Below are 23,516 nucleotides of genomic sequence, written 5' to 3'. Positions count from 1 at the left end.
TGTTCCTAACCACTGAGCCAACTCTCCAGCCCCACCCCACCTTGTGTTTTTGAGAAAGCATCTCTCACTAAAGTCTGGCTGGCTATGAGGCACCTCTCTGCCCCTGCAGAGGCGCTGGGGACTCGAACTCAGAACCTCCCGCTTTCACAGCAAACCCTCGATCACAGGGCCATTTCCTAGCCCCTTTCTGTCAACTGTTCTTGTTAATGTTCCTTTATTTATTCTGTGTGAGGAGGGAATGCATGTGGAGGTGAGAGGAGCTAGTTCTTTCCTACCACATCAGTTCCAGGAACTGAACTCAAGACAGTCAGTGCCTTTATCCACTGAGCTGCCTCGGCAATCTGTGTGTCTACAGAAAGAAATCCATGCTCTGTGTCGTCCCCCCCCCCACCGCTTCCCACTTATTATCATCCTGCTCCTGACTCCCCAGTGCTGGGATCGTGGCACATGCCACCCAGTCAGTGCATGCTGTCGTTTTTATAGCTTCCTGTGAATCTAATTCTTTTAAAACAGGTACCTGGAAAAAGAAAAAGAAACCAAAAAACCGCACAACACACTTTCTCAGTGCCCTTAGTCATGTGGGCTCAACAGCACACAGGGCAAGGGATGTCTGCCCCAGGCTCGAAGAACTCCGCCTCCTCAGAATCTGCTCATTCTGCTGGCATGTGTGGGGTTTTGTTTTTGTTTTATTTTTATTGTTTGGTTTGGTTTTTCAAGATAGGGCATCTCTGTGTAGCCCTGGCTGTCCTGGAACTTGCTCTGTAGCTGGCCTCAAACTTACCGAGATCAGCCTGCTCTGCCTCCCAAGTGCTGGGATTAAAGGCATGCGTCATCACACCCAGTGGCATGTGCATTTTAAGCAGTGCCTGAGGACCCACAGGGCTGTGAAATCACATGGTTCATAGCAGTCTTCTAAAACAGACTAAACAAACTAGTGAAGACAGCAAGCAGGGTGCCCTGGTATGTAGGGGATGTGTCTGTGGGAGAAGGGGGAGACAGGTGTTCTGACCCAACCCACAGTTCCTATTGGCTGGCCTGACTGGGGCTGGAATTCAGCACCACCAACACTAACTCTAGGAGCCCACATCACCAATTCTGACTAAAGACATTTTGGGAGTTGTCCCCAGAGCGTCACACAGCAGATGAGCGTCACCTAAGGCTACACTGCATAGGACATCGGGGCTCCTGGTCAGATGAGCACTGGACCACGACCACAGAGCTATACCCTGATTATAGCCAAGGACCCCACTCCCACCCCGAGTGCGCACCTCCCATTTCCTCTAAGTAGGGCTGCATCACTTACTGTGGCTGGTGAGGCACGGGTGGTGTGGGAGTAAGACTGGCTGGCGTTGCCTAGCATATAGCCGCCTTGGATCACGTAGGTGCCTGCTCCACCGCTGCCGCCGCTGCCGCTGCCGCTGCCACTGCTGCCACCTCCCCCGCTGCCCCCTGCACCCACGCTGCTGTTGCTGGCCCCAGCCTCGCTGCTGGAGGAGCTGGCGACAATCGGGCTGCCGGACACATACATGGGCACTGAGCCGCTGCTGGCCACAGTCTGGGAAGTAGCGGGTGTGCTGACCTGGGGGGCTGTGCCTGAAGCCTCATAGTAGCTGGTGCCTGCTGGCTGTGTGTAGATCGGCGTCTCAGGGTAGGGGTAGGTGCTAGAGCGGCTGCCGAGAATCAGACATGAGGCCATGATCAGTGAATCTTGTACAGGAAGTAGAGGTTCCAGGGGAGGACCAGAGAAGCCACAGAACACCAGTGTGGCTACCTTCACATATAAGGGACTGGGGATGGCCTAAGCACTTAATGAGCAACCACTTTCTTGTTTTTTTCCTAAAAAAAAAAAATATTTCTTTATATTTATTTACTACGTGGAGAGGGCACACATAGACCACAGTGTATGTGCTGAGGTCACAGGACAACTTGCGGGAGCTGCAGCTCTCCTTCCACCACGTGGGTCCTGCAGATCTAACTCAGGTCGTAAGGTCTAGAAGCACATGCCTGCTGAGCCATCTTACGGGCCCTCTGTGGGTGACTTTCACTGGCCTGTGCAGCAGTCTGGGACAAGTGTCACTTTCCTTACTGCAGAAGTGGAGGAGATACGGTGGGGTCCAGATTGTAAAGTACAATACATACTTGCTGTCCTCAGCAACAACAAGTAAGCTCTGGGTTGAGGGGAGGGAAATCCAGAGGACTGTGGGCAGGCAGAGGAGTGCTTGTGCCGCCCACCTCTTCCTGGCAGGGAGCTGCCCTTCAACCTAGAGCATGTACTAAGGGACTGCCCTGTAACACAAGCTGCAGCTCAGCTGTGCACCCGCAGGAAGACATCAGGAACACCTGGCCCACTTTTGGAGGCTGAAAACTGAAGAGGGCTAGGGCAGGGTGAGGAGAATGAAGATGGCCGCCTTGCAGTCCTCCTAAACCAGGCACCAGTGGACAAGCAGAGACAAGAGGTTTGAATGGTAGCTAAAGACCACCCTAAGTGCAGGTAGAGGGCTCTTTGGAGAGGGGACAGGCAGAGCCTGTTTCAATCTTTGAGCCCTCTCAAAATGTCAGTGATTAAGACATGAAAACTTGAGTCAGGCAGATAGCTCAGTAGGCAGGGGTGCTTCCCAACAAGCCTAAAGACCTAGTTTTGAGTCCCAAATCGCACATAGCAAATAGACTCCAATGTTGGCCTTTGTGCTGCACTTACTACATGGTGCATGCACACACACACACACACACACACACACACACACACACACACGAGGGCTAGTAAGATGGCTCTGGGCTGATAGATGCATGCCAGCCACCATGCCAGGCTCCTATGTAGGCTTGAGATCTGACCTTAGTAAGCAAGCAATTTACTAATTGAGCCATCTCCCCAGCCCCCAAGGAAAATTTTGAGACAGAATAATCAGCCTGTGTTTCTGAAAAAAAGAAGTGGATCATTTCTTTCTTATTTTTGGCTTTTTGGAGACAGGACCTAATTGTGTTAACTAGCCTTCAACTCAAGATCTTGCTGGAGACTAGCAAGATGACTCAGGAGGTAGGAGTGTCTGTTACTAAGCCTGAGGAACTATGTTTGACCCCTGGGACCCATGGGATGGAGAGAAAACAAACTCCTCGGGTTGGTCTTGAGCTCCATGTACACCATGACACATACATGCCTTCCCCTTGCACATAAATAAATCAATGTAATAAAAAAAAAATCCTCCTGTCTGTCTCCCCAGTGCTGCTGAAACAGGACAGTTTTACACTCAGAGCATTTCTGGGTAGTAGCAAAGAAACAGGATACTCTGTAGGACACTAAGGGTCAGATCTGAGAACTGAAGAACTGCTTTTTCCTGCTTAATATAGATAAATTTAGCCAGGCAGTAGTGGTGAACACCTTTAATCCCAGCACTTCGAGGGCAGAAGACGAAGATCTGCCTGTCTCTGCTCCTGAGTGCTGGGATTAAAGGTGTGTGCCACCCCCTAGCAAAAAAGAAAAACTTATATTGTAAAAATATATGTATAAATATCTATATATATCATATGTATACATACATGTATGTTCTTTTCCTTATCCCTTCTAAAACAGAAATTCATCTAACCACATAGCCTGTAACTAGTGGAGGAGCCTTCCCAACTGGTCAGTGTCCATTCTGCTACCAGCAGCCTATATTCCAGATAGGTGGCTGCCCCTGGGAAGTTCCCATGGAGCCTTAAAGGCCAGTTGGGAGCTAGAACTGTGGTCTAGCGCCCTAAACAGGTCTGCGCCCTCCCTCCGTCATTCTGTCCACTTACATGGCGCTGGCTGAGTAGCTGGCATCGCCACCCTCCACATACTGCACCTGGCTGGGGTACACATGTGGGACAGGCACCTGCTGCAGCTGCTGTACCTGAAGCAGGAGGAAGAGCGGGGCAGTGGGTCAGCGCTGGCCACACCCAGTCTCCCTGATCCCGAGATAAACCCCAGGTGGAAAGGTGCGCATCAGGGTTCTCTGAACAGTATGGGCCAGTGGTGCAAACTGAACAGGGAAGGCTCAGGCCTTGGCCTCAGCTGTGGCTGAGAAACGGGAGGTGCTGGGAGTCTCCGCTTGGGTTGGGAACAACAAAGAGGTTGTGGATGCTGATGGGCAAGGGAAGGGACACGAGATGGATTCTACAATGGATTTGGAAGGTGGAAAACACAGGCACATGTGTGTCTTGTTTTTAATTAAAAACAGGGCCTGAGGGGCTTCTGGAAACCTGAAAGTTTCCCAAGCAGAATATTCAGGGTGGAGCCTGGAGCGGGATCGGTTCATGGATTGAATCTGAAATGACTGACACCACCTTAGGGGCGGGTACTGGATAGCCCACCTCCACCCCCAACCCTGATTTGCAGGGGCGCAGTCTAGTACTCAGTTCCTGAGGCAGAACCTGGAATGACTGACAGCACCTTGGAGGGCGGGACAGACGTCTCACCCCTCCCTCCTCGGAGTGCAGGGGCGGAGCCTGGGGGCCTGGACTTGGCTTAGAGGCGGGGCCGAGACGGCCCGGCGGGCGGGATGCCCCGCCCCGCCCGCCCTCCGACCCCCCGCTGTGCGCCCGTGGTTCGCCGCCACCTACTTTGAGGGCGGTGCCGAACACTAGCACCTGGGGTATTCTGTGGATCCTGACCCTCAGGTCGGGGCTGGCTCGGGCCGAGAGCCCCGGCAGTGGCTCGAAGACTACCCTCTGCTGCGGCAGGAGCAGGTGTGGGGGCAGCACGCCCACCAGCTCCACCCACTGCTCCACGCCCGGCTCGTAATGGGGCGGCGGCTGCTCAGGGCTGCCTAGCTGCGAGGCCTCGCCACAGCACGCTGGCCCGGGCCCGGGAGGCCGGGGCGGCGGCTCCGGCGGCGGCGTGGGCCGGGGTTCTCGCTGCTCTGCCTTCCTAGCGGGAAACTGACTGCCTGAGCTCTGGAGGATAAACAGAGACACTGGGGGGTCACCGGGCTGTGTGCACACGGCCACCCGGCTGAAGATTCCCCACCTGGTGTCTTGTTAGGGACGTGAGGAATGGACTGGGCAGTATCAGAAAGAAGCGGGATTCAAATCCAGACCTCTCTTAACAAGCCCCTTGTCCTGAGCTCAGGTGACAGGATGGGGATTGAGAATGAAGTCAGCTGCCCAAGGGCCCTCGGAAAGCCTGACTTGCGCAGGTCTTCAAATCTCGAGGGCTCCCATTGTCTCCGCCCTTCCGGGCCCCAAGATGGCTCCATTCCTCCCTCGGGATTTGGTGCCTGTACCCCCAACCACAGCCCAGCACCAGTCGGACTGCCCCGACACAGAGAGATGAGACACGCACCTCTTGAGCAACGTGAACTGGCTGTAGTCCCTGCACGGTCAGCTGCTGTACCGGGCCAGCTTTGGTCTGTGGAGTGGCCTGGACTACTGACCTCTGGGAAAAAAGAGGCAAGTCTGACTATGGTAACCATGGCAACCAGGGCAGCAAGTCCCATGCATGCTTGGGAACCTCAGATCAGCCCTGTAGGGAAAAGGCTGCCATTTCCCCAGGCAGAGGACAGCCTTTCCCTGTGGGGTCTAGCAACACAGGCCTTCCAGGTTCCTTACTGCCTGACTCTTGGCTATCTGGAGGTTCAGAGTGATTCTAGCCCAAGGTGGAAAGAATCTGTGAATCCTTTGGGTTGGGTGGTTTCTGTTTCCTCTAGGGAAGAGTCTCTATGGCTTTGGCCGATTTGAGATTTTTCAGCCCAGTACTGGGGAACTTGGGGCCTTATGCATGCTAGACAAGCCCTCTACCACTGAGCTAAATCCCCAGCACTTTTTCTCAATTTTTATTCTGAATCAGGGTCTGACTACATTGCCCAGGTGGCCTTGAAGTTGAGCTCTCCTGGCCTCAGCCTCTCAAGTAGCTTAAACTATGAGGGCACACAAAATCTGTCTTGTCCTGTTTTTTGAGGCCAAGAATTCCAAAAGTTAAGCAGTTAACAAGGACAAACAAGACCACCCTTGCCTCTTGGTCTGCTCGGGCCACTGTGGCTGGTACTGGGGAATTTGGCTTCCTCTGGAAGGTTGGGCACATCCTGAGCATGGTAGACTTGAGAGATGGTTCAATGGTTAAGAGAACTGGCTGTTCTTCCCGAGGACCCAAGTTCAATTCCTAGCACCCACATGGCAGCTCACAACTGTCTTTAGCTCCACTTCTAGGTACACACACGGTACAGACATACATGCAAACAAAACACCCGTACACATTAAAAACAGAATTAAAAACCTGAGGCCTCACCCTGACACTTCAAGAATAAGCAAGTACTTGGCCTTGGTACCTCCCCTCCCCCAATAAACTGGCATAAAGAGGCCAATGTGTGTTCTTGCTTTTTGGTTTTGCAGAGTCAATATAGAACCCAGGGCCTTGGCATGATGGGTAAGGGCTCTACCCAGTACACCCCCAGCCATCCTGAGGTAGGTTTTCTCTTTCTTTACTGTGTGTGTGGCATGTGTGGAAGTAGAGGATAACTTGTAGGAGTCCTGTTGTCATTCAGAGCTCAAGGATGGAATTCAGGCTGTCAGGAAGCCAGTGTCCTTTACCCACTGAGCTGTTTCCCTGGCCTATCAATGTGAGTTTTCAAAGCCAGAACATGACCTCTGAGGTACTTTACAAGTGTCACAGCCAGGGACACTGAATCTAGATAGAGCAGAGACTCTTGTCACATGCCCACATGGTAGGCTGGAACTGGACCATCTGCTTGGCTCTAACAGGTCAGGAACACAGACCGAGATGGCTACTTGGCCTAAACCCCTAGCCCTAGCTACTGCCCGCCCTAGCCAGGCACCTCTTGGGTGACAGGGACGCTCTGCTGGACGCTGTGGACCTGTAGTTGCTGCACAGTGCCCGCAGGAGCCCCAGCTGTCTTGCTGGTGGAGTTGGTGGCCTGCACTGGTGACCTCTGTAAGAGAACAAATAGGAACAACGTCAGGGCCGGCCTGGGTTGTATCTGGGGCACCTAGGCTCTAACAAACCTGCCTGAGAAGGACTCTTTGGAGAGGGTGGGATAGCCCACAGCAGCCGTAAGCATAAGCCTCTGTAGGGAGGAGCGGCAGGGTTTCCAATCTTTCCATGGGGATCAAAGTCCACTTGTGGCTTCCACAATCAGAAGGGGTACAGCGAAGGTGAGAAGGAAGAGGCTGGGAGCTTTCCTCCAGTACAGTAATAACAAGTGGTATCTACCTTCACATCTGCTGCCCCACCACGTGCTGCCGTGCAGTGGATGCTTCTGATCCCCATTTCCCAGGGCCACACAAGTGGGTGGGCTTGTGTTAGTCTGGGGCATGCAGCACTAGGATAAACTGTAATTCTGATAAGAGGGAGCAGATGAATGGCGGATTTCATCAGCTTTTTCTGAGACAGAGTCTCAGTATCAAACTTGTTAGCACCCCATCTGAAATCCTCCTGCTTCAGCCTCTCGAATGTGGGTATGTGGCCACACATCCAGAACGATTAGCTCTGTTAGACACAGAAAATACCGGCTGCAAGGCCAGGAGACTCAGCTAAGCCTGGCATCTGACCCTGTATTCTTTTTTCTTTTTTAGGCTTTTGTTTTGTTTTGAAGACAGGATCTCACTATGTAATAGGTCAAGTTGTCCTGTAACTCACTATGTAGACCAAATTGGCCCCAAACTAATAGAGATCTACCTGCCTCTGCCTCCAGCCTGTGACCTTCAAACTCTTACTGGGGTGTGTGTCTTTCAAGGCCCCGATGAAGGACTCTATCTTCCCAAAGGTGGAAGAGGAGACTCCTTTTCTTTCTGAACTACAGCTCTCTCAACCTCAGCTCAGCTGCAGGGCCAGGTACTGGCTAGACAATCCCACCCAGGGTCCATGAAGCAGGGGTGCTAGGACTTAGGAGCTGCAAGTGAATTTAGTTCTCCATGTGAGGCCAGGCATTGTGGTGTACACCAGGAACCCAGCAATCAGGACTGAGACAGGAGGATCCAAAGTTAGGAGTCAGCCTTTTCTACATAGGAGTTTTGAGGCTGGGGGGAAGAAGCAAGAAAGAGGGGCTGGAGAGATGGCTCGCAGTTAAGAGCACTGAATACTCTTCCAGAGGACCTGGGTTCAATTCCCAGCACCCACATGGCAGCTCACAACTGTCCGAAAATGTAGTTCCACGAGATCTGACACCTTTCTACCAATGCACATAAAATAAAGATAAATAAATCATTTAAAAAAAAAAAAGAAGCGAGAAAGATGTCAGTGTGGCACCACCTACCTCAGAGGCAGAGTGCACCTGCTGGGCACTGTGCACCGTCAGGGAGACCTGGCCACCCTTTGTGCCCGGTGCTGTGCTCTGCACCACCAGGTGCTGTGTGGGGAGAGCCTGGAGTCAGGAAAAAAGCGAGCATGGTCACCAACGTTACCAGCCACAGCCAAGCTTTTGATTTTGTTTTCCTGTGCTAGGGATAGAACCTGGACCTCATAGACACCACTGCCACCACTGAGCCCCATGCCAGTCCCTAGCAACCTCACTGAGCACCTGAGCATTAGGAACATTCTAGGCACTCCATGCCTGTCAGCTCAGGAACTGCCCCTCATCCCAACACAGCACAGTATGGCTCTACCCTATAGCAGGTGACACCCAGGCTCATGGGCGGTGAAGGGCTTATTGAGCCCTGAAACCAAATAGCAAAGCCAGAGTTGGTTCCTGGCTCAGAAGGCATGCGGAATGTGTACTAGAGTCCAGCGTGGGATGCATGCTTGTAATCCTAAAATCAGGAGTTCAAGGTCATACCCCACAACATACAGAGTTTCAGGTCACATGAGACCGTATCTCAAAACAGCCCCCTCAAAGAGAGAGAGAGACACACACACACACACACAGAGAGAGAGAGAGAGAGAGAGAGAGAGAGAGAGAGAGAGAGAGAGAGAGAGAAACACATTGTTGTCCTTAGAGTCTGCTAGTACTGGGCTGGGGTATGGCTTGGTGGTAGAGCACATGTTTAATATGCTCCAGTGCTGGGTTGCAGCATCAGTATTCTAGCACAGTCCAAATAGGAGCTGACAAACTAGAAATGGTCAAAGGCCCCAGCACCAGACTGCGGCCTTCTTGGACTTGACTGAGAGATGCTGGGGCTGGACCCACAGGTTCCCTGCTATCTCCTCCCCAGTTCTCAGTACAAGTACAATACTCCTGAGGCTGCTTGGACATCAGCCCCTAGGGTATCTGATCTTGTCTGCAGAGAACACTGCCCAAAGCCAGGAGCTGGGGCAGCCTATGGCTGAGGCTCATGTGTGGGGACAGGCAGGCTGGCAGCAGGGAACTGGCTCTCTACCCTGGGAGGCTAAAGCAGAAGCCTTACCTGCTGTGGCACCTGGATATTGGTAAGCTGCAGGGGTGACACGTGGCCTGGCTTAGCCTGCACACTTGCCTGGACCAGCAGCCGCTGTGGAGGCAAAAGAAAGGGGCTGAACTAGGGTTGCTTACCAAGAGGGTAGCTGCTGCCATATCCTGATGAGACAGGTAAACAAATGTTCATGGCAGGAAAATAGGGAGATCGCCTCCCCTCTCCCCAGCGAAGGCCATGTCCTACCTGCTGGCTGCCCTGCACCTGCTGTACCACCTGGGTGGGGACACCGGTCTGGCTTGCTGTGGAACTGGGGCTGGCCTCTGACACAGTCTCACTAGCTCGCATGGCACCTTCTGTGGGAAGAGGTTGGGAAGTCAGTTCTGCCTGCTGCCTCTGCCTCTCCAACAGTAAGTCCAACAGTAGAGGATGATGCAGCCTATAGTCCACCCTTAATGGGACCTGGCCTCTCCAAGTCCAGCCTGGCCTTTTCTTTTCTTTTTTTTTAATTGATTTTTATTGAGCTTTACATTTTTCTCTGCTCCCCTCGCTGCCTCTCCCCTCCCCCAAGGCCCCCATCCTCCCAGTTTACTCAAGAGATCTTGTCTTTTTCTACTTCCCATGTAGATTTAGATCTATCTAAATCTACTGTCTCTCTTACAGTCTGGCCTTTTCTAGCATCCATCAGAGGAACATGCATGATGGGATGAGGACCCAGAGGACCCAGGATCTTTGATATCTGGAATTAGCCTCCTGATTTTCTTGTTCTGAAGTTGTATGTCTGAGGAGCCTGTTCCCATAAAAACAGAACTATGGATATGGACAGGCAGTGGACTAAACCCCCTCCCCCTGGCTTAAAACCTGACAGCTCAGGAGGGGCCAAGGCACTGGGCTTCTCCTGGCTTCTTAGGAGACAAGGTGGTCAAAAGTGCCCCTAAGCCTTCCTTCCCTACCCGAATGGAGGGGAGGTAGCAAGGGGTTTAGAGCCCAAAGTGCAAGTACTTACGTTGGCAAGCAGCCAAGAAGAGAAGATCATAGAACATGGTGCCCCTGCCTGCTCCCAACTCTGCTGTCCAGCAGCCCCAGGAGGCCAGCACTACGGGAGCAGCAGAGTATGCAGGTGACTTTATACCTGCAACCTTGGGGAGCTAATCCCTGCCATGAGCTCAGAACTCATGCCCTCAGATAAACAATCTGCTTCATGCAGGCTGCGAGGGGGCTGGGGCAGGGCAGAAGGAAGGCTGGTACCCAGGGATGCTATCAGTCAGAGGCAGGTCATGTTTCGTACACATATTGCTAAGTGATTCATGGGGCAGCAGGGAAGTGGAGAGGGACACACTAGCTAAGAGAGTCTTAGCTGGGATGTCATTTGGCCTATTCCCTATATGTGGCCTAGCTTGTTCCTCAGCAGTTTAGGGGCCAAAGTCAGGTTGGGGCGGCCATGTGACTGTTCTCAGTCTCCAGTAGAGCCTAAAGGAACCAAGGCCTCAGGTCCATCTTCCTGGGATCTGGCAGTGGGCAAGGGGTAGGAGTCCAGAGGGGTTACCTAGCCTCCCACAGGGCTGAAGGGTTACATGGCAACAAAGGGTTATCAAAGAGAGGGCTGTGGATACTGATACTGTTTCTGGTGTACCAGGTGCTGCTCTAAGGGATTCTGGGCCTTTGGAGCCAGGACTTGCCTTTCTCACTCATTTGCACGTGGCAGAGACTTTGTATCACCCAGCTGGGGGGCCTGGCCTAATTCCCAGGTCTCCCTGAATGCCCACATTGCCCAACCCCACATACCAATCCCAAGTTGCTGGTCTTATTAGATGGGATCACACAGACTGGTTTAGGAAGCTGGGGGCTCTCAGAGACACTTCAAGGTTGAGGTTTCAAATACAGAGCTCATTCTCCATAATGGACACAGGAAAGGGGCCTGGCAAGGCAAGGAGACTGGCCCAGTCTGCCTCAAAGCATCCGAGTATGCACCAGATGTGGCCAGATGTGGGGACATTGTCAGGGCAAACTTCCTGTGGCTCTTTCCAGGTCTACTCGGATAGCTGCACCAATTCTAAGCAGTAGTAATTAGATTTTGCTGGAATCTTCCCTTAAAACTGCTTTAGGCGTATTTGGGCCCTCGAGAAGGAGCTCTCCTTCAGCCCATCTGAGTGAGATCCAAGCTGCACTGTCTGGAATACAGGGAGTCAGGCCTGGCCCAAGGATGGGTGCTGAACTGAGACCCATGGGCTTGCTGTTGCTCAGGGTGGGACGTTACACAGGGCACCTACAAGGTCCCGACCCTCTGCAGCTGCACACCTGGGGATCTGCTCCAAGCAGTTATCCGCCCTATCGTCACCTGCTGTGGGGTGGTCCTTAAGGCCTCAGACTCTCCCCTACCCATCAACACCAGGAGGGTGAATGGGCCAAGGGCTTCCTAATTGTGTTTTGGAAGGGGAGCTGGGAGGAAAGTAAGGGAAAATAGGGAGTCAAGGGACAGCTGTGCCTGTTAGCCACCTCTCTTCTGGGCATGTGCATACGCAAGGAGGCCCTGAAAGCTGGGGTTAGGAGCCAGAGCTCACCTCCTGCTTGGATCAGACAGTATATCTTGTCCATGTGGTCACTACTTCCTCCAGGCACCTGGCTCTCCCACCTGTCTACCTGGCCACCCCTCAGCTTAGAGAGAGCAAGCTAGTTCTTCAGGAAACTGAAGGCAGGCTCAGGAGGCTGAACCCTGGGAGCTTCACCAGCCAGGCCTCTCTTCCCCAAGGGTAGATAGACCTATCTGCCTCTCTTCTGAAAGTTCAGGGCAAGATTCTGGGCCCCTGCTGTTCCAGGGTCTTATGTCTTCTTGAACCTCAGTTTCCCCACCTTCACTGAAGATGCTGACAAGCAGCACCATTTCCCTCTTGTGGGCACAGCCCTCTTGAGCTCTGGAAAAACAGGAGCTGAAGGAAGCTGAGAAACATGGGTGGCTGCAGCGCCTCCTGCAGGCTAAGCAGTCCCCTCTAGGCAGGTCTGGCCTCACCCTCCCAGACTGCAGCCACCTCCTTCCACCTTAAATTCTGGAGGCCTCTCAGGGGAGGACAGGGATTGTGGATGTGTACCGGCTGACCAGGGAAACCTGAGCTTCCTTCCTATTGTCACCAAAGTCACTTTAGAGCAGAGCATGCCAGGCCCAGGCTGGAGGTCTCAGCTTACTTCTGCTGTCTAGCTTCCAGGGGCAAGGGGCAGCCTTCCCCCTGCAGTGAACTTGCAGGGTTCCTGGTCAGCCCAGATTGCTCTCGGCCCAGGGGCTGGCCTAGGCACTTCCCTGTTTCAGCTTCTCTTTCCTCAAAGGACTGGCTCACATGGGCAACCTGGGAAAGGGATTAGGAAGACCCTGACACAGAAGCTAGGAGGTAGCAGCCTCTCCTCTTCCTCAGAGCTCAGGAGGCAACAGGGTCCTTTGTAGGGATGGGCTCACTCCTGCCAGAAATGAAACAGTGGGAAGACATTCCCCAGGACCATGGTGCAAAGCAGGCAAGAAGCCACTGTCTAAGCCAGGGGTGAGAGCCTGGCGGAGTGATATTGTAGAAAAGAGCTGTAGTCTAACCTGACACCTATCTTGTTCTCTGGAGCATGCTAGTTCCCCACCTCACAGCTAGTGAGAGTGGCCTCAGTCTGTTTAACCTAAAAGCCACTCTGTGGCCTGGCCTCCCTCGGTGTGCCACTGTTGGACCTGGTGGCATACCCTGCTATCAGCTTCTGAGGAGGCTGAGGCAAAAGGATGACAAGGTTAAGGCCTGGGTTACAGAGTAGTTTCAGGACCAGTGTGAGCAGCTTATTGAGACCCTGTCTCAAAAAGTAAAAAGAGGGCTGGGGATGTAGTACACTGGTAGAGCACTGGTCTAGAGTCTGTGAAGCTCCAGATTCAAAGCCCAGGACTGGGAAGAAGGAAGGGAATAGAGGCCACCATGAGAGGATGACAGCTGGAGCGGAGAGGGGCCCAGCCTGAGCCTGAGATCTGCCTATGGCTCAGAGACGTGAGGTGACCAAGAAGAGAAGTGAGTGAAATCTGGGCAGGTGTGCAGGGCAGGTCTGCGGTAGGAGAGGAGTGGGCGTGCCAGTCACTGCCTAGAGAGGCCAAGGATAACAACAAGAGTCCAGAATGATCAATGAGTCTGATGTGATGAGAGGATGGGGACCCCAACTAGAGCGTGTGGACGAGGAAGCAGGAGGGAAAGAGCTAGTATTCTGAGAATATCTGAGTTTAAAAGAGGCTGAGAAGCAGACTGCAGGTGCAGGCAGAGGGCAGGCTGAGGGGTCCTGGTGAACATGCTGTTTGTCTTTCTTAGCTGCGGGAGGGGTGTGTAGAAAGGGTCACGTTTGGCAGGACCCTGCAGGAGAGGCTGGGGCAGCCGGACCAGTTGCTGATCCCAATAAGGTCAGCTGCATGCTCAGGCACGGCAGAAAGAGAGTATAGGGCACACAGGCAAGGATAAAGTACCACACTGGGCATGTGTGAGTGTAGGACACACAGGCAAGGATAAAATACCACACTGGGCATGTGTAAGTGTAGGACACACAGGCAAGGATAAGTATCACCCTGGGCATGTGTGAGTGTAGGGCACACAGGCAAGGATAAAATACCACACTGGGCATGTGTGAGTGCAGCACCTTCCTCCTTCCTCTGCTTCCCAAGAAGGGAAGGGGGAAAAGGGACAGAGATTGGGGACCTGTAGTGACACCCCAGAGATACAAAACAGACCTACGGCTCTGGGCCAGGATGGGCCACCTGCAGGATGCGTTTTTCTCTTGATTCTAGCCTTCCCTTTTCCCCATTCTCACGCTGTGGCATTAGACTTTCTCCATGGTACAAGGGTAGTCATGGACACAGGAGCTTGCTTGGTGCCCAGGGAAGAGAGGGGACACATCACAGCCATTTAGACAGTCCTCTCAAGGACCCGTCTAGACAAGACTTTTAAGCACCTCTCACATGGCCTTAGACAGAGAAGCCACAATGGTCCCTGTATCAGCAAGAAAACCTAGGCAGAGAGGCCCAGGGCTGGTGGGCAGCCCAACTCTTGCAGGTGTGTGCAAATTGAATTTCATCATCCCATCTTTTCTGGGGACAGATAAAAACAGGAACATCCTAGTGGGATACAGAGGTATCTCTGCTTGACCTGACTCCCTTTACCTAAAGATGCCCCAAATCCCACAGGAAGCCCCAGAGAAGATCCCTGGATACTCCTCAAAACTCCTCCCAGAGATTTTCCAAGCGTTCTAGTCATAAATGTGGGTGTGAACTTACCCGAGACAGTGACCACGATGTACTGCTGAGCCACAGGGGATGGGGCAGGTGTGGCAGGCTGTGAGGGTGCAGGGGCAGCTGGAAGCTCAGCCACATACTGCTTCTGGCTACCCGGAGGCTGCGTCTGCGGCGGGGGGCTCTGCAGCTCGGTGACATACTGGGGCTGGGGAGTTGCTGCAGCAGGAGGCTGGGGTGCTGCTGGGGGTGGTGGCTGGGGCAGGGCCTGGGGTGGGGCTTGTGGCGGCTGGGATGCTTGAGGGGCTGCCTGTAGCTCAGTAACATAGGACTGTGTTGCCATGCCAACAGTGAATGATAATAAATAAGGCGGTTTTCCTCTTCCTTGAGAAGAAAAGTGGGGGAGAGAGAAAAAGAAAAAAAACAAAAGAAGAAGAAGAAAAAAGAATTAATCTACCAGCAGAGGAAAACAGGGCCAGCTCCCAGCTCCCTGGAGATGTCTTTGAGTTAACTTGATTAAATCTCTGGCTAGCTACAATGGACCATTCCTGTAGGGAATCTGGGAGGAGACAGAGACAGGATTCCCCACCCTCATCCTGAGCTGTGACTATTGCCCTTGCCCTCGACCCCCTGCCATCTGAGCATGCCCACAGTGCCTCAGGTTACGCTTGGGACAACTCTCCAGACTGCAAGTGATTCTATGTTCCTCTCCACGAATGGCACAACTGTCACCTGGGTCAGGCTTGGGAATGTCAATGGCCTCTAGTGTAGACGGAAATTGCGCTTTTGTTTCCTAGACATTGTTGATGTATATTGTATATAGTCATTGTATTTATTGTATATAGTTTTCTTATATTAGTTCTAACCTTTTTTTATTTAGACAAAAAGGGGAAATGTAGTGATATTTCATTTGTATTTTAATAATAAATAAAGCTTGCCTGAAGACCAGAGAGTAAAACAACAGTCCCACTAGTCAGCCTTACAGACGAGACAGTGGTGGCACACACCTTTAATCCCAGTAGCCACACTAATTTGCCACAGAAACCAGGCAGTATTGGTGCACGCCTTTAATCCCAGCCCTAGAGAGGAATATAAAATGAGAGGAGACAGCTCTCATTCACAGCCTCATTCTGAGATTCCTGGAGGCAGGATCGCCATTTCAGACTGAGGTAGAGCTAAGAGCCAGTGGCTGGCTGTTTTGTTTTTCTGACCTTCAGATTGAACCCCAATATCTGTCCCTGGGTTTTTATTGATCGTGCTACACTCTAGAGCACCTGTTTTATTCCTCTCACCATCAAGCCCAGTGAACACCTCTCCCCTCTGAGACAGGATCTCACTCTGTAACCCTGGCTGTCTTGGAACTCTCTCTGTAGACCAGGCTGGCTTTGAACTCACAGAGATCCGCCTTTCTCTGCCTCCCTAGTGTTAGGATCTCTTTTCTTTTGGTGTCTGGGGATAGGACCCAGGACCTTGTACATGATGAGCAAATATTCTACTCTGAAGCCATCCAATCTTTAGCACTTGGTCTTTTGCAACAGGCCCTCCCTGTTAGGTCCATGCTAACCCTTCTGCCTAGCCTCTGGAATGGCATATGCTACTATACTACCTTTAACTTGGCATCTCCTGACCGCCTGCTGCACACACACATTCCAGATCAGTCAAGCTGACATCCATCACACACCCATTTTAGATCTGCAACCATCACAGTGAATCAGACTGAGTTTGCCAGCTGAGCTGAAGTTCAGAGAAGATAAGGTGCTGGCCCCAGGCCACACAGCAGGGAAGTGGCAGATCTGTCTGAACCCCGGGCACTCTTAGCCCTTGACAGCTCCTGGGTAAAAAGGCAAGTCACAGAGAAAGCTGCCTCTCAGAGCCCTGTGGCCATCTGAGTGTTGTCACAGCAGGATGCCATCCATTCACAGGTTGAGGCAGGAACTCTGCAAGCTCAGGGTGGGGATGCTTCTGAGGCAGGAGTGGCAGGAGTGGCTGGTCTTCCTGGCTGGTACTGGGCTTATCCTAGCATGAGATGGGCAATGCCTTGGGAGGGTGCCCATCCCCAGTATTTCCCTGCCCTGTGCTCTGGAGGCTAGCTGTGACTCTGAATCACACAGCACCCAGGCTGGAGCCTGCCAACCGGGAGGCTCTTCGGTCCTGACCTCTGGCACTACTGTGCCACACACGCCATGTCAGCAGGCTGACCTAGAGTGAGGTCTCCAAGCGGTAGGCTGGGAGCCAGACTGAGCTACTGTCCCAGCCTTAGCACTACGAACCCATGCGTCTGTCACCAACTTGACTCAGTCCTGTGGCTCGTGGCTAACACTACTGGGTGCACCAGTGACACTAGCCCAGAACACCAGCTTGGACGTTAATTACTTCTAACACTCAGTAGACAACACCTTCCCTGTCCTATCCACCAGAGGTCCTGCTACCGACCTAAGCCAGATCCAGGGAGTCAGCCTAGCACCCAAGAGGGGCCCACTGACAGCACAGCCTCAGCATGCTTCCCCGTGCCTGCCTCTCCAGGGATCCAGGCTTCACCCTCAGCTGGTAAACTCAGGGGGCAGTGGGTGGCTTTGGGGGAGCTCCTCCACTGTTTCCCTGTGGAGTGGAGGAGAGCAGACCACACTGCTGAGCTGTGGACATGCTTGCACAACAGGCCCTGGGTTCTACCCTTAACAGCACCCCACCCCAAAAAACGGAAGAGAGAGAGAGGAAGGGAAGCCTGAGCAAAGCACTAAGGACATCTGTAGCACAGTCCCCAGAGACAAAAGTGATTCCAAGGAACAGGGCTTCTGCCACTCCTCGTGTGTGTGTGTGTGTGTGTGTGTGTGTGTGTGTGTGTGTGAGTGAGTGTGTGTGTGTGTGAGTGTGACAGCCTGTGTAGCCCTGGGACTACCTGGTGCTGGGCCATCTTGTGAGAGCCAAAAGGACGAACACTGACTCAGACTACAGGACCCAAGCAGGACATAAAGCAGCACCAGACTCAATACTCAATGCCACCCTACTCCACCCCTGCCAAGGACTTAGGCATCAAGGGAAGGAAGAGGCCATAGTCCACCACAGTGAGGGAAGCTCATCTTCCACTGACCCCAGCTTCCTGCCATTGTTAGGGGCTGCATCCGAGCCAACCTGGCTCAGGGTTTGTAGCCATCAGCATCTGTTCCATGTGAACCTTTTCATAAACATCTGTTACGGACTGTCTTCTGTGTCTTAGTTTACCCATCTGTGACCTGGGTTCACAGGACCACTGTAAAAATCCAGTGTGATCACGTAAGCAGCCAGTACTGTGGACAATAAAAGCTGCCACTACCATTCATTCTCAGCTTTGCATGCACTTCACAGCAGCCCCTGGGGAGGTGGCTGACATGCAGATCCCTGGGTTCCACTGCTCAGAGTCTGTGGCGGCCCAAAATATATTTTAGCTAGTCCCCCATGTCCAGGACCACCTACCCTGGCCCAGGCTGCTGCAGAGGCTGTTGCTCTCTGATAGGAAAGGGCTCCAAAAGACCATGTTCATGGTGCCTTCTTTGAGGACTCACCCATCCCTCCCACATGAGCAAGGGTCAAGCTTGGGGCTCTCTGCAGGGGAATGAATCACACACCTAGATGTGGTATGCCGATTTTCCATGCACTTGTTTCACGGAAGGCAGTAGAAGGAAAAGTACCTGCAGAAAGCCCACATGCTTTCTGTCAGTCATCTGCTGAACCAGTGTCTGAACCCATTCCTTGAGATGAGAGTGACTATGTTTGGTTCTGTGGGCAGACAGTGTCTGTTGGTATCCACCTGACTTTGCCAATGCAGTGGTGGTGCAACAGGTGGGCAGATGTGCAGACGAGGGGCAAGAAAAGCAACGGGAGACACAGACTTGCATTTTATGATTTTTCATGTCATGAAATTTATAAAATATTCACATTATAAAGTATTCTTTTGACTTTTTCCAGTCATCCCCAAAAAATCATTCTTAGCTCTCATCCATACACAGCCAGCAGGGCTGTAGGTGCCAGGCCATAGAAAGCAGCCTAGCCTCTGTAGGAGAAGTAGCATCCCATTACCAAACACAGGCAGCAGGCTACAGCCGGTAGAGCAGGTCACAAATGTCAGACTCCAGAACCAAATGGTTTACAAGAAAGGGAGAGAACACCTCCTCTGCTCAGCTCCTCTGTGGAGCAGCACTGCTCTCTGTGGGGCAGCACTGCTAAGGAAGCAATGTGGAAGGCAATAGGAAAGGTCAGCGTATCGGTGCACCCCGCCCTTGGCATTTGACACATCTTCTGGACTGGCTACTTCTCTATCTTCACATGGAGCCCTGGAGCACTGTCCTCAGGATCCAATGAGCACCTGGCCTGTCCCATGTCGCATCAGAGAACATATAACACTCACGATCCTGGCTCTCGGTCTAATAATGCTCCCATTCCCTCCTGCCTAGGCCTTTGCACCCCCCTCCCCAACCTACACTTGCTTCTGACCCTGTCCCAATCCCAGCTCCTTAACTTCAGACCACTTCCCCTGGTCACTGTGTGTCCCCCCACTCCAGTACTCTTTCAATGTATAGCCGTTGGTTTACCCCCCACAGTTTCTCCTCCCTCCTGAGTAAGCTCATAAGAGTCCCCCTTTTACCCCAGATCCTAGAACACTGATGGGCATATACTAGGAGTTCAACCCTTTGTTTTTTTTTCTTTTTTGCAGTGCTAGGGATGGAAAACAGGGTCTTACACTCACTAGGCAGGTGTTCTACACTGAGTTCCAAGCCTCCAAGGAACTCAGCTGTCACGGTGCATTGGGCATATGCAGCTGAATGAAGAAGACAGGGCTGGTGAGCGTGGAAGGCGGGCCGGCTGCACTCCACTGACTGCTAACTTCCGGGTGGAGGTTACAGTCTCTGCAGTAGCAGGTGCTGGCTGACCCTGCCGGATTGCCATCCTTCCTGGTGCACAACAGGACTATACACAAGACCCTCCCTAGTTCAGGGCTCAAGGAAAAACGTGAGTTCTTGTTCAAAAATACTCTTCCTACCTTCTCCACAGAGCCGCTCAGTCCTCGAGAGCTGCAGCTGAGTCAAGATCTCTACTCAGACAGCACTTTTTTTTTTCTTTTTTTGGATACTCTCAGAAACAAAAGCCACTCATGTGCGAGCAAAATGGGCAACATTTCACAGAAAGTGGAGCTCTTAGTCTGGCCTGGTGGCACAGGCCTGTCGTCTCAGCTACTCAGGAAGCTAAGCAAGGAGGCTCACAAGTTCAAGGCCTGCCTGGACAACTTAGCAAGGCCATGTCTCAAAAATAAAATGGACCATTAAGATGACTTATCATGTGAAGGCCTGCTATTAAGTAAGCCTGATGATGCGTTCAGGCCCACGGACCTACCTGGTAAAAGGACAGAACTCATTCCCTCTAGCAGTCCTCTGGCCTCCACGTGCATGCTTTTAACACGCGAGTGCTCATGTGTGCACATACACAAATAAATAAAAGGTAAACATTTAAAAACTTGAAAAAGAAAAAATAGGGCTGGGTGTATAGCTCAGTGCAGAGCAATCACCTAGTTTGGGGGGTGACTTAGGTTCAAATCCCCCAAGAGAAAAGAGAAAAAGAGAAGCTGCATCCTTGGTCTCCAGCTTCCTGTGCCAACTCATAGCATCAGCTTTCTCTCTCATACAAAACGATAAAAATGAAACACCAGCTAATTCCGAGGGTAGACAGGAAGTGACATCATTTGAGCACTACTATGTATTTGACGTGTGATACATTTCATGGGATGGGATCCATATACAGTAATCTATAAAGCTCAAATGAGGTATGTCCCTAGATGAGGGCACATGGAGGCCCAAAAATGTGACATTATTCATCCAAGAACACACAGCTAGAGAGAAACTGTTTTAGGTAAAAAGAAACTGAGGCAGTACCAACCTTCCCCAGTCAAAAGACTCTTCCAGGACCAACAACTGTGAGAACAGCTGGGAAGGAGGATGTCCAAGCAGTTGATGAAACCAGAATCAAAGCTGGGCAGGGTGGCACACGCCTTTGATCCCAGCACTCGGGAGGCAGAGGATCTCTGTGAGTTTGAGGCCATCCTGGTCTACAGAGCTAGTTCCAGGACAGCTAGGGCTGTTACACAGAGAAACCCTGTCTTGAAAAACTGAAGACTTTTTTTTTTTACTTTTTTTTTAACCAACCTAACAAACCCCAGCATCTTCCTGAAAATTAATGTGCACAATCTTAACTTTGAAGAGAGTAGAAAAGTCCCTCTAAGTGGAAGCCCACACTTCCCTGCTTAATTTCCAATGGGAAAGTCGGTCTTCTTATTGGCTGTGTACACCAGTGCCAACTGAAATGCAAAGCAAGGAACAAGCACACAGCCCATAAGAACTGCCATGGCTGGTCTACTTCTGCACCCCCCGAAAAAGCAGCTTCAAAGGCTGAGCACTAACAGTGCGTCCCCTTGGCTCTGACATTGCATCTGCTCCTGCCCATGTGGGACGAGTACCACCTTATAACCTCTGACCTCTGGATACTGACTTGAAATAAACATGTGACAGGAGATGTGGCTTAAGGAATCTATGACAGCTCCATTGGCTTTGCTATTTCCACAAAACCTTAATGGCGAGGGAGAAAAGTCCAGTTTCCAGAAACAAGAGCCCCACAGCTCGCTACCGCACGGCTGAGGTGGCACCGCAGACAATTTCAGATCCTCTAAATTTGTGGCCCAAGATCACTTCTCTCCAGCCGGAGCGTCAACTTCTGACAACTAAATCCCCCAGGCTAAAGACAGTCTGATTGAAACTTGACCATCTCCACCTCCTCCCGGGTTTAGAAGTGGAGGTCATTCTGCAATCAATACTAACAATTTATCAAACCTTACTGAGAAACAGTAGACGTGTGTGTGTGTGTGTGTGTGTGTGTGTGAGAGAGAGAGAGAGAGAGAGAGAGAGAGAGAGAGAGGTTGATTCAAGGATGAGCCCTTGTAAAATTCCCAGAAGGAATTAGGAATTACTGTAATGAAGAAGGGGATGGCGACAATTCTCCCCATTTTATAGGAAGGAAAACAAAGGCCTAAAATGAAATCGTTGAACGGCCAAGTTCTAAATCTTAGGCAGGTACGCTACTAAGCGGCTTCTCCTCTTCGGGAAGACCCGGACTGTCCGGGCGGCGGCAGCCGCACCCGACTCCGAGGGCGGAGGGACGCTAGACCCCGCCCACCTACGGTCAGGCCCCGCCTCCGCACGCTGTCATTGGTCCAGCCTCTATAGGCCCGCCTCGCCGCACCTCCCGACACATAAAAGCGCCCCCCCTGCCCCCCGCCCCAGCCGCCCGACCTCCACTCGCCCGCGGCCTGCGAGCACCCGCCCTCACGGGGGCCGGACTGCGGGGCCGGGGGCGGGTGGTGTCGCCGGGGCCGAACCCCGGCCCCCTCCCCCACGGTCCCGACAGTCGGCGCCGCCATTTTGACCGCCCGCCCCTTCCCTCAGGACTGTACTCAAGCGACAGGCGCCGCGCGGGCCCCGCCGCCCTCCCCGGCGCGCCCAGCTTGCCAGGCGCTGCCCCGGTTACCTCGGCTTCTCCGCACTTGTGTCCGCGGAAGGCTTTGAGGAGGTGCGTGGGCTCTGTGCAGAGGGGACCGAGCGCGCCGGGGTCCCCAGGCCGGGCCGGGGGCGTGGGGGCGGGGGGCGGCCTCGGTTGTTGTTGTTGACTGGCGTTGCTGGGTTGCTTGGTCGCCACGACTACCGTGGCTATGGCGCCTCCGTTTCCCTCACCGGGGCAACTGTTGCTACCCACCCTACTGCGTCACGCGTCGGGGCGGGGCTCCAGAGCAGCGATTGGACGGCGCCGGACGCTTTCAGCATACTATTGGCTACCGTCCACGCTTTTCAACACCCTCTGGACTTCTCCGAGCTCGGATTCCTCGGTTCGGACGTCCGTCAGAGGAATCTGAACCCTAGAAGGCAGCGAAGCCCGTCACTCGCGCGAGGAAGCAGCCCTGAGAATCACAGAGGGGTGGGATGACGCTCTAAAGTCGGCCTTCTGGTTGGACCAAGGAGATAGCAATCTCGTCCAAAAGTTTGTCGCGCTCTCTTGCACAGGTGCAGGGAGCGTCGGGAGTTGTAGTTCTGCTCCTACGTACTGATGGGAACCGCAAGGCTTCCTCCTTGCTGGGCCACTTTCTGGCCTCTCGTGCTCACGTCCCCCTAGGAACGCTGCGACTCAGCGCTGCCCCTCTGTGACGTCAGCGGCGGAGGCCGGACTCGGAATTCGATGACGTCACAGGCGCGTTCTCCCAGTCCTAGAGGGTGGCGAGGCAGGGGCTGGTGCTGGGCGAGTCAGAGCCTGTAAAAGGTCACGGACTGTCCGCGCCGCTATCTCGACCACGCAGGCGGCGAAAAGGTCTCTGGCAGACGGGGATTTAATGAGAGGACGGACGATAAGCAAAGGTCGGCGACAGCCTGTCCCTAGAGCTCCCCGCCGCTCCGGATCTCAGTTTCCCCAAGAGATAGGTCAGCTGCAGCCCGGGAAGGTAAAACAGAAACAGCCCTGAAGGGAGTGAGTTCCTCGAGCTCAGAAATTAATCATCAAGATAATATTCTAATGCAATATTTTAAAATACCAATGGAAAAGTAGACCCACGGTGAACAAAATGTCAAATGTTAAATGTAATCATTCTGCTGGCATCGAGATAGGGTGAGTCGTGCAAGCTCAGGGCTGGATCTTGTGCTCAAATTTTTTGTTAATTGATTCAAGATTTTTTTACTAAATGGAATTCAAACTGCTCTTTCCACAGGAGAGCATGAGCAACGGTAATTAATTAGTTCCTTTATAGTCATCATGTTGCTATACCAGTTGTGTCATAACGTATTGATTGTCTACCTCAAAATGTACAAAAATGGTCAAGTTGGGTAGAGTGGCACTGTAGACAGGCTGCTTTGCAGGCTGAGGCAGGATGATTGCTGGAGCTGAGCTATACGGCAAGTCCCAGCTCAAAAAAAAACTTTTTTTTTTTTTT

At 52.5% G+C, this 23,516-nt stretch overlaps 1 protein-coding gene across 3 annotated transcripts in view; it reads right to left on the bottom strand.

Moving 5' to 3' along the window:
* Rfx1 (regulatory factor X1) overlaps positions 1-22,621 on the bottom strand; it is a 30,900-nt gene extending 8,279 nt beyond the window's left edge. Inside the window, exons 1-10 of one of the 3 annotated variants that reach the window (XM_085682186.2) lie at positions 22,070-22,621; positions 14,570-14,908; positions 9,544-9,653; positions 9,313-9,396; positions 8,226-8,333; positions 6,789-6,902; positions 5,300-5,392; positions 4,579-4,911; positions 3,775-3,869; positions 1,304-1,670 (exon numbers count right to left, since the gene is read on the bottom strand). In XM_085682186.2, the coding sequence (XP_085538312.1) occupies positions 1,304-1,670; positions 3,775-3,869; positions 4,579-4,911; positions 5,300-5,392; positions 6,789-6,902; positions 8,226-8,333; positions 9,313-9,396; positions 9,544-9,653; positions 14,570-14,867 (1,602 nt within the window). In that variant the 5' untranslated portion in view covers positions 14,868-14,908; positions 22,070-22,621. The remainder of the gene's footprint in view (positions 1-1,303; positions 1,671-3,774; positions 3,870-4,578; positions 4,912-5,299; positions 5,393-6,788; positions 6,903-8,225; positions 8,334-9,312; positions 9,397-9,543; positions 9,654-14,569; positions 14,909-22,069) is intronic. The other 2 variants (XM_085682184.2, XM_085682185.2) reach the window with 2 other exon arrangements.
* Between the last annotated feature and the right edge of the window lie 895 nt (positions 22,622-23,516).

The sequence above is a fragment of the Myodes glareolus genome, chromosome 22 (genome assembly GCF_982192425.1).
Source record: "Myodes glareolus chromosome 22, mMyoGla1.1, whole genome shotgun sequence".
Classification (NCBI taxonomy): domain Eukaryota; kingdom Metazoa; phylum Chordata; class Mammalia; order Rodentia; family Cricetidae; genus Myodes; species Myodes glareolus.
The sequence above is the reverse complement of the archived record's forward strand: the minus strand, read 5'-3'. Positions and strand labels throughout refer to the sequence as shown.